Source organism: Oncorhynchus keta, chromosome 23 (assembly GCF_023373465.1).
Source record: "Oncorhynchus keta strain PuntledgeMale-10-30-2019 chromosome 23, Oket_V2, whole genome shotgun sequence".
NCBI lineage: Eukaryota > Metazoa > Chordata > Actinopteri > Salmoniformes > Salmonidae > Oncorhynchus > Oncorhynchus keta.
The window spans coordinates 27658534-27671622 of NC_068443.1; the positions used below are offsets into that span (position 1 = coordinate 27658534).

Here is a 13089-nt window from a genome sequence, read left to right on the forward strand (position 1 = left end):
CAACAAACAGCAGTGAGGATCTGTAGTGTGAGCCCCAGTGCTATCTATGGGGTGGTGGGTGGAGGGCAGGGTAGGAGGTTTAGTATCATGTAGCTACAGAGACAGTAGGAGGAGGCCAATCATACCATAGCAGATTGTCATTACTGCTTTTCCTACCATTGCTTAGGATAAGAGTAATGGGATTTGCTGAATTCCACTACGCCACTTAGCCTAAAATTGGCTATGAAGAGGCTATAGGACAATATAGGTCAAGTGTGTTTTAGAACCTGCCCACTTAATATGAATTAATCTGCTTGATGTGATGGCAGACACCGGCATGCATACTCCACTCATTCTTCTATAGGCTAATCCTAACCAAAGCCAATATTGATCCCATTGTTAGAATATATTATTGTTTTTAAATGGCAAGAGCCGAACAGCTAGACCCACTTGGTGCTATTTACACAAAATGAACTATCGTTATGGATATTTCAGCTTAGCTGCCTCACTACACCTTTTAATTAGAGTGATACAAGTTCACTTAACAAGGAACCACTGGCCTATTTGCAAATACGTAGTTATCAGGCTAGATGTTGACCTTTGGTCATTACTCCCACAATTCCTCCTGAATATACAGTCATCTTTCTTCCAGAACATGAGCCTTCTCAATATCGATAAGTTGGCCTAAACCAAGGTCTACTCAGAAAAGGGAGCATTGAAGAAGATGTGTTCCCGGCAAGTGTATCTAGGACCTGATGATCTCATAGATATGGTCTATGTCTGATGTTCTTAAACTATTTCAGAAATGTAGTGTTTTCCTGTGATCCAAGCTCATGTTTTTAAAACATGCCCCTTTTTGGTAGGCCCTAAGTGAGATTTTATTGGGGGACCTCCTTCACCTTGTGGGCAAAACAATTTCCTGCAATTCTACACACTTTGCTATGACTTATGCCATGTTAATATGATATCTGAGTGACAGTGACTAAAAAAAATCAATGGGGCCCCCTGGAGGTCAGGGGCTCTGGGCAAATAAAAAAATTGCTCCTCCATCTACACACAATGTCATTCAGGGATATTGTGTTTAGATTGATTAGCAAAAAAACCCCACAATTTAATCCATTTGACAAGCTACACTATTCACAGCCCTGTGTAATGTTCAATGTCATTGCATTGCTGAACTTTTAAGAACTCAATGTATTTGTATTGTTTTAAAATGTAAAAATAAAAGGAAATGCATAGTTTGAACATATCTTGTGTTTATTTGTTTTAGCTGTTAGTGATCATTCCCTAAGTGTTAATACATTTGTGTTTACATCATTCAGCCTCTCTATGTATGTGTTATAAATGACCAAAGGGGTCTGACTTTAAATTAAGTATTGCTTCATGCTATATAGAGTCTTTATAGATGTGTTATGAATGAATGTTTCTCACTTCAAACTAAGTATTAACAATCTGCTGATTTATGAACATTCTCTCATGATCCACATGTTACTGTAGAGTGTGAGAGGTATTCAAAAGGGTTGATGGACCTGCAAAGCTTGTGTGTGTGTGTGTGTGTGTGTGTGTGTGTGTCAGAAACAAGATGATTTGGGGTAATCCAACTAGAGACTACCACACAAGCTATTCCTCTTCTGTTCCCATGCTGGAGACCAGGACTTGATTATAACCTGTTACAATGGTGCCAACATTTTGTTGCTGATCTTTCAGCAGGGGAGTGGGTCAATGTGACTAGGCCCAGCATCGTGCGGTATGGCTCGTTGTTGTTGCGTGCGTGTTTGTGTACTGAGGAACATGTGACTTGGTTCCAGAAGAAAATACACTTTCAATATCTTTAGGTTGGGGGCTTTCATCAAGGTAAGTGTTTCTTGGTGTAATGTTGTCCCCACACTATTGCACACACAGCACATCTAACCTGGGATATCAGCCATTCAAAGTTGTCCTTAGGAGGAGTGACTATAGAATTCTATAGGAATTACTTTTACTGAGTAAAGTATTTGTCACGGTTACTACTTAACACAGTCAAAAAGTCATAATTATGGCTTAACCTTGCCCATTTCCACAATTTATATTGGGGCTCTCGAATAGATCAGAATGGCCAATTAATTAGGGCCGATTAAAATGTTTCATGACATACGGAAATCGGTATTTTTGGGCGCCGATTTGCCAATTAAAACATATATATTATATATATATAACATATAAATATATATATTTTTATAGGCAAGTAAGTTTACTTAACTAGGCAAGTAAGTTAATAACACATTCTTATTTTCAATGACGGCCTAGGAACAGTGGGTTAACTGCCTCGTTCAGGGGCAGTACGACAGATTTTCACCTTGTCAGCTCGGGGGATTCAATCTCACAACCTTACAGTTAACTAGTCCAATGCAATAACGACCTGCCTCTCTCTCGTTGCACTCCACAAGGATACTGCACTGCCTGTTACGCGAATGCAGTAAGCCAAAATAAATGACTAGCTAGCATTAAATTTATCTTATAAAAAACAATCAATCGCAATCACAAATTAACTACACATGGTTGATGATATTACTAGATATTATCTTGCGTGTCCTGCGTTACATATAATCTGACTGAGCATACAAGTATTTTAAGTATCTGTCTGAGCTGTGGTAGGCAGAAGCAGGCGCGTAAACATCCATTCAAACAGCACTTTCGTGCGTTTTGCCAGCAGCTCTTCGTTGTGCGTCAAGCATTGCGCTGTTTATGACTTCAAACCTATCAACTCCCTAGATGAGGCTGGTGTAACCGAAGTAAAATGGCTAGCTGGTTAGCGCGCGCTAATAGCGTTTCACACGTCACTCGCTCTGAGCCTTCTCGTAGTTGTTCCCCTTGCTCTGCATGGGTAACCGCTGCTTCGAGGGTGGCTGTTGTCGTTATGTTGCTGCTTCGAGCCCAGGGAGGAGCGAGGAGAGGGACGGAAGCTATACTCTTACACTGGCAATACTAAACTGCCTATAAGAACATCTAATAGTCAACGGTTAATGAAATACAAATGGTATAGAGGGAAATAGTCCTATAATTCCTATAATAACTACAACCTAAAACGTCTTACCTGGGAATATTGAAGACTCATGTCTGGAATATGTTCTCATGTTCTGAGCAAGGAACTGAAACGTTAGCTTTCTTACATAGCACATATTGCACTTTTACTTTCTTCTCCAACACTTTGTTTTTGCATTATTTAAACCAAATTGAACATGTTTCATTATTTACTTGAGGATAAATGTATTTTATTGATGTATTATATTAAGTTAAAATAAGTGTCAATTCAGTATTGTTGTAATTGTTGTCATGATTACTAATTTTAAAAATTAAAAAATTGTCCGATTAATCGCTAGCGGCTTTTTTGGTCCTCCAATATTCAGTATCGGTATTGGCGTTGAAAAATCATAATCGGTCGACCTCTACTCTCGAGTGGCGCAGTGGTCTAAGGCACTGCATCCCAGGCTATATCACAACCGGCCGTGATTGGGAGTCCCATAGAGAGGTGCACCATTGGTCCAGCGTTGTCCGGGCTGGGGTAGGCCGTCATTGTAAATAAGAATTTCTTCTTAACTGACTTGCCTAGTTAAATGAAGGTAAAAATCTTCTTAAAATTAGATTTTAAAACCTAACACTAACTAATAAAGGCCACGTTTGATTGGTTTGTCCTACAGACCTTCCGTGTATTTGAGCGGAAGTGTCAGGAACGAGATTAGGTGTAATGTACAGTTAAAGTCAGAAGTTTACATACACTTAGGTTGGAGTCATTAAAACTTGATTTTCAACCACTCCACACATTTCTTTGTTAACAAACTATAGTTTTGGCAAGTCGGATAGGACATGTACTTTTGTGTATGACACAAGTCATTTTTCCAACAATTGTTTATAGACAGATTATTTCACTTATAATTCACTGTATCACATTTACAGTGGGTCAGAAGTTTACATACACTAAGTTGACTGTGCCTTTAAACAGCTTGGAAAATTCCAGAAAATGATGTCATGGCTTTAGAAGCTTCTGATAGGCTAATTGACATAATTTGGAGGTGTATCTGTGGATGTATTTCAAGGCCTACCTTCAAACTCAGTGCCTCTTTTCTTGACATCATGGGAAAATTAAAAGAAATCAGCCAAGACTTCCGAAAAATAATTGTAGACCTCCACAAGCCTGGTTCATCCTTGGGAGCAATTTCCAAATGCCTGAAGGTACCATCTTCATCTGTAGAAACAATAGTACGCAAGTATAAACACCATGAGACCACTCAGCTGTCATAGCGCTCAGGAAGTAGACGCATTCTGTCTCCTAGAGATGAACGTACTTTGGTGCGAAAAGTGCAAATCAATCCCAGAACAACAGCAAAGGACATTGTGAAGATGCTGGAGGAAACAGGTACAAAAGTTTCTATATCCACAGTAAAACGAGTCCTATATTGACATAATCTGAAAGGCCGCTCAGCAAGGAAGAAGCCACTGCTCCAAAACCGCCATAAAAAAGCCAGACTACGGTTTGCAACTGCACATGGGGACAAAGATGGTACTGAAACAAAAATAGAACCGTTTGGCCATAATGACCACCGTTATGTTTGGAGGAAAAAGGGGGAGGCTTGCAAGCTGAAGAAGACCATCCCAACCGTGAAGCATGGGGGTGGCATCATGTTGTTGGGGTGCTTTGCTGCAGGACTGCAGGACAATAGATGGCATCATGAGGAAAGAAAATTACGTGGATATATTAAAGCAACATCTCAAGACATCAGTCAGGAAGTTAAAACTTGGTCGTAAATGGATCTTCCAAATGGACAATGACCCCAAGCATACTTCCAATGTTGTGGCAAAATGGCTTGAGGACAACAAAGTCAAGGTATTGGAGTGGTCATTACAAAGCTCTGACCTCAATCCTATAGAACATTTGTGTGCAGAACTGAAAAAGCATATTCGAGCAAGGAGGCCTACAAACCCGACTCAGTTACACCTGCTCTGTCATGAGGAATGGGCCAAAATTCACCCAACTTATTGTGGGAAGCTTGTGAAAAGCTACCTGAAATGTTTAACCTAAGTTACACAATTTAAAGGCAATGCTACCAAATACTAATTGAGTGTATATAATCTTCTGACCCACTGGGAATGTGTGGTGTATGATATAACATTTTGTATCTCCTGAGTCTCTACTTTTAGACGATGTAAAAAACAATTTTGCAACAAAAGACCAAATCTAGGTGGTCGGTCACATATGGGCATGTTGGCCTATAGATGAACTGCACTCTTAGTGTTGTGTGGCCTAATTATTCTTGTAAGTACAATGTAATATGTATCTTTATTACTTATTATTATACTTAAAACAGTTTAAATTATGATCACGTTGTAAATTGTTTCCTAATATTCTAAGAAACCCTAGGCTTAATTACTGCCTAGTTGATCCTTTCTACATTGTCAGCAGGAACATTTCTACATCGATGCAGTTAGATATAGGTCAGTCAAAGAAATAAATAGATGATTTGGATATAGTCTACTCATTCTCGGCAATGGGTGTTCAGATTGAGAACACAAGAAAGGAGACCAGACCTGTATTTTTCCACCAATAACCCATTTTTACTCCTCCCATGGTTTTCCAATGGTTGTGGCGCAACACTTATATGTACTACTGGAGCAGACCTAAGGGAAATGAACAGAACTAACTGTGTGGAGAGCGTGGGATAGTTACAGAACGGTACACTCTGCAGACCAGTTGGTTCTCACCGTTGAGCCTGACATCCTATTTTATCTAGTAGTTCCTTTTAAAGCCTACGCTGTCTGGTAAAACCCAACCCTTGTTCTCTTTGAGGGGCATTGCTACTTCTGTGATGGTAAGACTTGTTTTTTAATCAATGTTTAAATGTTTCTTTGTTGCATTGGGTTCAACATTTGGCCACAGAGCAGGTTTGATTTATCTCTGCGTTACATTTGAACGGGAGCTATATTTGGCAAACCTTTTTACAGCATGCTCTTGATGTAGTGTTGATAGAGAAGTAGGCCTGTGGTAGAAAGTGCCTTTGCTGAATTGCTGTGGTCATGTTTATGATTTGTATTTGATGTATGTCCCTCAAAAACACTAAGACAAAATTAGTTTTTTAAAGTAGTTCTTTGTAGCATAAATATATTTTAGCAGTATGTTGAATATAGTCTACTGGGCAGTGTAATATAATGGTCAGTTGGTCACACTCACATTTGCTGAGTTAAACTGAGGACAAGACTGACTAAGTAGCCTTGGCATTCTACCACACTGTGGTATGTCATGTCAACAGACTCCCAAAGCATTGACGCTGAAGAGGTTAAGACTTGGCTGAAGAGGTTAAGACTTGGCTGAAGAGGTTAAGACTTGGCTGAAGAGGTTAAGACTTGGCTGAAGAGGTTAAGACTTGGCTGAAGAGGTTAAGACTTGGCTGAAGAGGTCAAGACTTGGCTGAAGAGGTCAAGACTTGGCTGAAGAGGTCAAGACTTGGCTGAAGAGGTCAAGACTTGGCTGAAGAGGTCAAGACTTGGCTGAAGAGGTCAAGACTTGGCTGAAGAGGTCAAGACTTGGCTGAAGAGGTCAAGACTTGGCTGAAGAGGTCAAGACTTGGCTGAAGAGGTCAAGACTTGGCTGAAGAGGTCAAGACTTGGCTGAAGAGGTCAAGACTTGGCTGAAGAGGTCAAGACTTGGCTGAAGAGGTCAAGACTTGAAGAGGTCAAGACTTGGCTGAAGAGGTCAAGACTTGGCTGAAGAGGTCAAGACTTGGCTGAAGAGGTCAAGACTTGGCTGAAGAGGTCAAGACTTGGCTGAAGAGGTCAAGACTTGGCTGAAGAGGTCAAGACTTGGCTGAAGAGGTCAAGACTTGGCTGAAGAGGTCAAGACTTGGCTGAAGAGGTCAAGACTTGGCTGAAGAGGTCAAGACTTGGCTGAAGAGGTCAAGACTTGGCTGAAGAGGTCAAGACTTGGCTGAAGAGCTCAAGACTTGGCTGAAGAGCTCAAGACTTGGCTGAAGAGGTCAAGACTTGGCTGAAGAGGTCAAGACTTGGCTGAAGAGGTCAAGACTTGGCTGAAGAGGTCAAGACTTGGCTGAAGAGGTCAAGACTTGGCTGAAGAGGTCAAGACTTGGCTGAAGAGGTCAAGACTTGGCTGAAGAGGTCAAGACTTGGCTGAAGAGGTCAAGACTTGGCTGAAGAGGTCAAGACTTGGCTGAAGAGGTCAAGACTTGGCTGAAGAGGTCAAGACTTGGCTGAAGAGGTTAAGACTTGGCTGAAGAGGTTAAGATACTGTAGACAAGTATGACCTGGGAGATGTGAAACTGGTGAAGCTACAACTGTCATATTATGTTGTTTTGCCTGAGGGTCCTGACTTCAGAAGTAGGCTATGTTGTTTGGATTAAGTTCCGGATATTATATTATATAACATTGTACCTACTCAAAAACATCAAAAAGATGTGTCATACAGTACTTGAAAAACAGGTTAAATAGATATAGATCAGCTTAAATATGTTAACTGTGTGTTACTTCATTCCTTTTCCCCCTTAAGGATAAATGGGCATAGTAGCTTTATAATGCCCATATTTCCTGGGCATTATATTTATTATTTTATATTTAAAGAAGGCTGTAATAATACTTAGATAAATTGTATTGTCATGTTGTTGGGTAATTCAATTTAACACATTTTTGCTATAGTGATTTTCTTTGCATTTTCCCATGAAGTGATTTTGTTTATAGGATTAACAGTCCTTCCCTGATACAGAGAGTAGCCAAATGTATTTCAAAGTGCTCCAAATATAGTGTTGGAGTTGAAGAATTTAACATTGGACACATACTTGAATCGAATGGAAACATGCTAAATTACGTTACAAACCAATTTATGCTGAGAAGTATTTATATACACTGTGAATTTCCCATGTTCTTGGGTTAACTTTGATTACTGCTCTCTGCACTTGTTGTGCAATGTGCAGTCAATGAGAAGTCTGAGTTTTTTTTACCAACAGTAGAGTCATCTATTTGTACAATAGCACATTGTTTCAGTGATGGGTTTTCAGGAAAATGCTCATCTAGTTCTCTCCCCTATCTGGAGAGATATCAGCACCACTGGTGCTCAGATAAAAAATACGTGTCCTGAACCTTTAGACAGGGAAGGACAAAAGTTACATTTTTCCAGTGATGAAATTGTTTGAAATTGGGAAAGGAACTTAAAGTTTTGCCTCCACTCCCCTCCTTGTCACATGTCTGTTTCACAGCATAGAAACGTTCCTGGATTAGGGGAGAATTAACACAAAGCAAAGACGCCACTTCAGCTGCGGTCTGAAACAAGGGAATCGAGTGAGCAACGGGGCGAAGCCGCACGCCAGCTGCTGCTACTGAAACACACCAGTGTCCAGAAGAAGACAAGTCCCAAAAAGAGACACACAGCAACACGGACATAGACCACATCGTCACGAAAGAGGAAGAGGTCCCTCCACTTGAAAGCGCCCCCTGACTGAAGCATGGAGGAAAAACCATTTTCGGTGATTGTGGTGAGTTGGAGTTTTTGTTTGTATTTCTATTCAGTCCCCCCCCCCTCCACATTACTGATCTCATCACACACACCCTGTCAGAAACAGAGTGTTCTTTTTGTCCGATTTGAAATCAGTTCTTCTTGAAGCTACTCACATGAGCAGTATTGTTGTCATTCATGACGAATAGCAGTGTACAGCTGTTGACCATCAGTTGACCCTACGCTCCCCTTATGAGCTCTGTACAGAGATGTTCCAAGGATCAGCTAACTGGAGGTGAATTGAAGAGGCCTATAGGCCTACCTAACAAAATGTAGGCTAATTAAATAAAAGCATGTCTACCATTTTTATTGTTGCTAACGATGTTCATTAGAGAAAGTAAATATAGTTAGATTTCTAGCTAGTTGTAAAAACATTTGTAACATGATTTAATGTGGAGGTCTCATTAGCTGTCACCAGCTACTGCACAACCAGTAGTGAAGTAAAAGTTTGTGTAATTTCCCAAGTTTTGTAGTAATTTTTTACTGTAGACCTACTGTCTACATTTCTTATGTTAATAGTGCCACATTTGTACTGTGTTAGAGAGAATCCCATTGGGAACCGAAAAGGCTATAAATTCTGTCCTCCCAAAAATATTTTATAATTTGATCAAAGGAAAATGAAATTATTGTTTCGCACTCAAAATGAAAGATTATTGCATATGAACCAAAGAGCTTGGAAGGTCATTTCGATTATACATTTACTTAGGATAAAGTCAATAAATATCACTTTCATTTGAATGCTCTTTTAGTAGTATTTTGGGTGAATATATGTTATTTTGGTTCAGCCTATCATTTGATGACGTGCCTACCCTATTTATCGTCGTCAACAAGATGTTACCTGTACTTGAGCGATGTGATTCTACAAGACGCTAGCTTGAATTTCTGAAGTTCCATTTGTCTTTTTATGTATTTTCTATGTGTCTTATGTTTACATAGTTTGTAAGAAACTGGTTTTGACCATCCCTAATCTTGTATGCCATGCCTTCATCCTTTTTGATGTTTAACTACTGAGAAGATGGGGACAGTGGCTGGCTATAGTAGTTGTACTGAAGTAACTGGACCTTGTGTGGCTTTACCCAAACGGACCCATGTGTCTGTCAAGCAGGTATACTACAGGCTGATTGTTTGACTTGGCCGATGTGGTTTTTGCAGCAGCCACTTCTGTAATTGTCTGGACAGTGTGTTCCTTTCTGTAAATATGCTCAGACCAAGGCCTCAGTAACAACAACATCACATGTTCTTCACAACAACATTTTCAAACTTCAAATTTCACACTGCTGTTAGTAAAACAGGAAAAGAGATAGAGATAGAATGTTAAACCTCTCTTATCTGGACAGGAAAAAAGTAAGATCGACCTTGAGGTCCAAACGTGAAGTCAATGGTAGATAAGAGCCAGAGATCCTCCCCTCCATTTCCCTCCCCTTCTGTGATTGGTTCCCCCATGCTCCAGTCGCAATGGCTGAGTCTGTTGTCTTCTACTGACAGACAGTGATGCTAGTCATTCCACAGGACCGAACCCTTCTCCCGCCATCACTAACTGTCACTGCTTCACTGCCCCGGCTCCCTTGCATACAGTATATTGCATTACATACACTACATGATTAAAAGTATCTACAGTATGTGGACACCTGATCGTCAAACATTTCATGGGCTTTAATATAGCGTTGGTCCGCCCTTTACTGCTATAACAGCCTCCACTCTTCTGGGAAGGACTTGCTTCCATTCAGCCGCAAGTGCATTAGCGAGATCAGGCAATGATGTTGGGCGATTAGGCCTCGCTCGCAGTCGGCATTCCAATTCATCCCAAAGGTGTTTGATGGGGTTGAGGTCAGGGCTCTGTGCAAGCCAGTCAAGTTCTTCCACACCGATCTTGACAAACCATTTCTGTATGGACTTTGCTTTGTGTACAAGGGCATTGTCATGCTGGAACAGGAAAGGAGCTTCCCCAAATTGTTGCTACAAAGTTGGAAGCACAGAATTGTCTAGAATGTCATTGTATGCTGTTGCTTTAAGATTTCCCTTCACTTTAAACAAGGGACCTAGCCTGAACCACGAAAACAGCCCCAGATCATTATTCCTCCTACACCAAACTTTACAGTTGGCACTATGCATTGGGGCAGGTAGCGTTCTCCTGGCATCCGCCAAACCCAGATTTGTCCGTCGGACTGCCAGATGGTGAAGCGTGGTTCATCCCTCCAGAGAAAGTGTTTCCACTGCTCCAGAGTCCAATGGCGGCAAGCTTTACACCACTCCAACCGATGCTTGGCATTGCACATGGTGATCTTAGGCTTGTGTGTGGCTGCTCAGCCATGGAAACCCATTGCATGAAGCTCCAGACAAACAGTTATTGTGCTGACTTTGCTTCCAGAGGCAGTTTGGAACGATTTTTACACGCTACGCGCTTCAGCACTCAGCGGTTCCGTTCTGTGAGCTTTTGTGGCCTACCACTTTGCTGCTGAGCCGCTGTTGCTCCTAGACTTTCTACTTCACAGTAACAGCACCTACAGATGACCGGGGCAGCTCTAGCAGAGCAGAAATTTGACAAACTGACTTGTTGAAAAGATGGCATCCTATGACGTTGCCACGTTGAAAGTCACTGAGCTCTTCAGTAAGGCCATTCTACTGCCAATGTATGTCTATGGCAATTGCATGGCTGTGTTCTCGATTTTATACACTGGTCAGCAACGTGTGTGGCTGAAATAGCTGAATCCACTAATTTGAAGGGGTGTCCACTTACTTTTGTATATATAGTGTATATACAGATAGTTATACATAACCTAATTTATGTTTTAGACGTTGTATACTTAATTTCCCTTGCTGCTAAAATTGTTCTTCCTGGTTTTCTATCTATTCGAGCAGAGTATTTATATTGCATGGACAGGCAGGTATCATTTTGCTTGCAATTGTGCTTTAGAAACCCAATTCTGACTCTTTCCAACCTTTCTAAGGAAGGCCTTATCTTTTGAATAGCTCTCTAACATCTTTTATAGCTTTGGGCTCACTTTCCCTGAATTGGCAGCCGGATGAGGTTTTGGCAGACCATTTTACGAGACAGCTAGATGTCTTTTATGCTTTGAGAGAAGATATGTTGGGGAAGGGAGTGGGGTGAGGGATTTGCACATTTGTCTGCTCGGCACCTCATTTAGATGTGGTAGGACAATGAGTAGCATCCTGTCTGACTGCTGCTCTCCTGCTCGTCTCTTGGGAACAGCCAAATGGAGAACACAACTCAAAGCCCCACCTCGAATAGAGCCCGACCAATAAATAAGATGACCGATATTATCGGACGATATTAGCCATTCACAGAAATATATCTATTGGTCTTTATTCCACAGATGCCAATATTATTATATAATATTATTCCACAGATGCCAATATTATTATATAATATTATTCCACTTATGCCAATATTATATACAGTTGAAGTCGGAAGTTTATATACGCTTAGGTTGGAGTCATTAAAACCTGTTTTTCAACCACTCCACAAATTTCTTCTTAACAAACTATTGTTTTGGCAAGTCGGTTAGGACACCTACTTTGTGCATGACACATGTAATTTTTCCAACAAGTGTTTACAGACAGATTATTTCACTTATAATTCACTGCATCATACTTCCAGTGGGTCAGAAGTTTACATACACTAAGTTGACTGTGGCTTTAAACAGCTTGGAATATTCCAGAAAATTATGTCATGGCTTTAGAAGCTTCTGATAGGCTAATTGACATCATCATTCAATTAGTGTACCTGTGGATGTATTTCAAGGCCTACCTTCAAACTCAGTGCCTCTTCGATTGACATCATGGGAAAATCAAAAGAAATCAGCCATGGCATAAAAAAAATTGTAGACCTCCACAAGTCTGGTTCATCCTTGGGAGCAATTTCCAAACGCATGAAGGTACCATGTTCATCTGTAGAAACAATAGTATGCAAGTATAACCACCATGGGACCATGCAGCTGTTATAGCGCTCAGAAAGGAGACACGTTCTGTCTCCTAGAGATGAACGTACTTTGGTGTGAAAAGTGCAAATCAATCCCAAAACAACAGCAAATGAACTTGTGAAGATTCTGGAGGAAACAGGTACAAAAGTATCTATATCCACAGTAAAACGAGTCCTATATCGACATAACCTAAAAGGCCGCTCAGCAAGGAAGAAGCCACTGCTCCAAAACCACCATAAAAAAGCCAGACTACGGTTTGCAACTGCACATGGGGACAAAGATCATACTTTTTGGATGAATGATAAAACAAAAATATGACTTTTTGGCCATAATGACCATTGTTATGTTTGGAGGAAAAAGGGGGAGGCTTGCAAGCTGAAGAACACCATCCCAACCGTGGAGCACGGGGGTGGCAGCATCATTTTGTGGGGGTGCTTTGCTGCGGAGGGACTGGTGCACTTCACAAAATAGATGGCATCATTAGGAAAGAAAATAATGTGGATATATTGAAGCAACATCTCAAGACATCAGTCAGGATGTTAAAGCTTGGTCGCAAATGGGTCTTCCAAATGGACAATGACCCCAAGAATACTTCCAAAGTTGTGGCAAAATGGCTTAAGGACAAGAAAGTCAAGGTAT

At 40.8% G+C, this 13089-nt stretch overlaps 1 protein-coding gene and 1 pseudogene across 5 annotated transcripts in view; both read left to right on the forward strand.

Annotated features, from left to right (window-relative positions):
* LOC127911033 (general transcription factor II-I repeat domain-containing protein 2-like) overlaps positions 1–13089 on the forward strand; it is a 236247-nt pseudogene that overhangs the window by 155751 nt on the left and 67407 nt on the right.
* The window catches only part of LOC118402105 (sodium- and chloride-dependent glycine transporter 1-like), an 85135-nt gene that overhangs the window by 12090 nt on the left and 59956 nt on the right, over positions 1–13089 (forward strand). For 2 of the 5 annotated variants that reach the window (XM_052476966.1, XM_052476969.1), the window contains exon 2: positions 8214–8489. The exons of 2 other annotated variants lie outside the window; for them this stretch is intronic. In XM_052476966.1, the coding sequence (XP_052332926.1) occupies positions 8460–8489 (30 nt within the window). In that variant the 5' untranslated portion in view covers positions 8214–8459. Of the gene's footprint in view, positions 1–5639; positions 5823–8213; positions 8490–13089 lie in introns of those variants that run through there. One more of the 5 variants, XM_052476967.1, reaches the window with a different exon arrangement.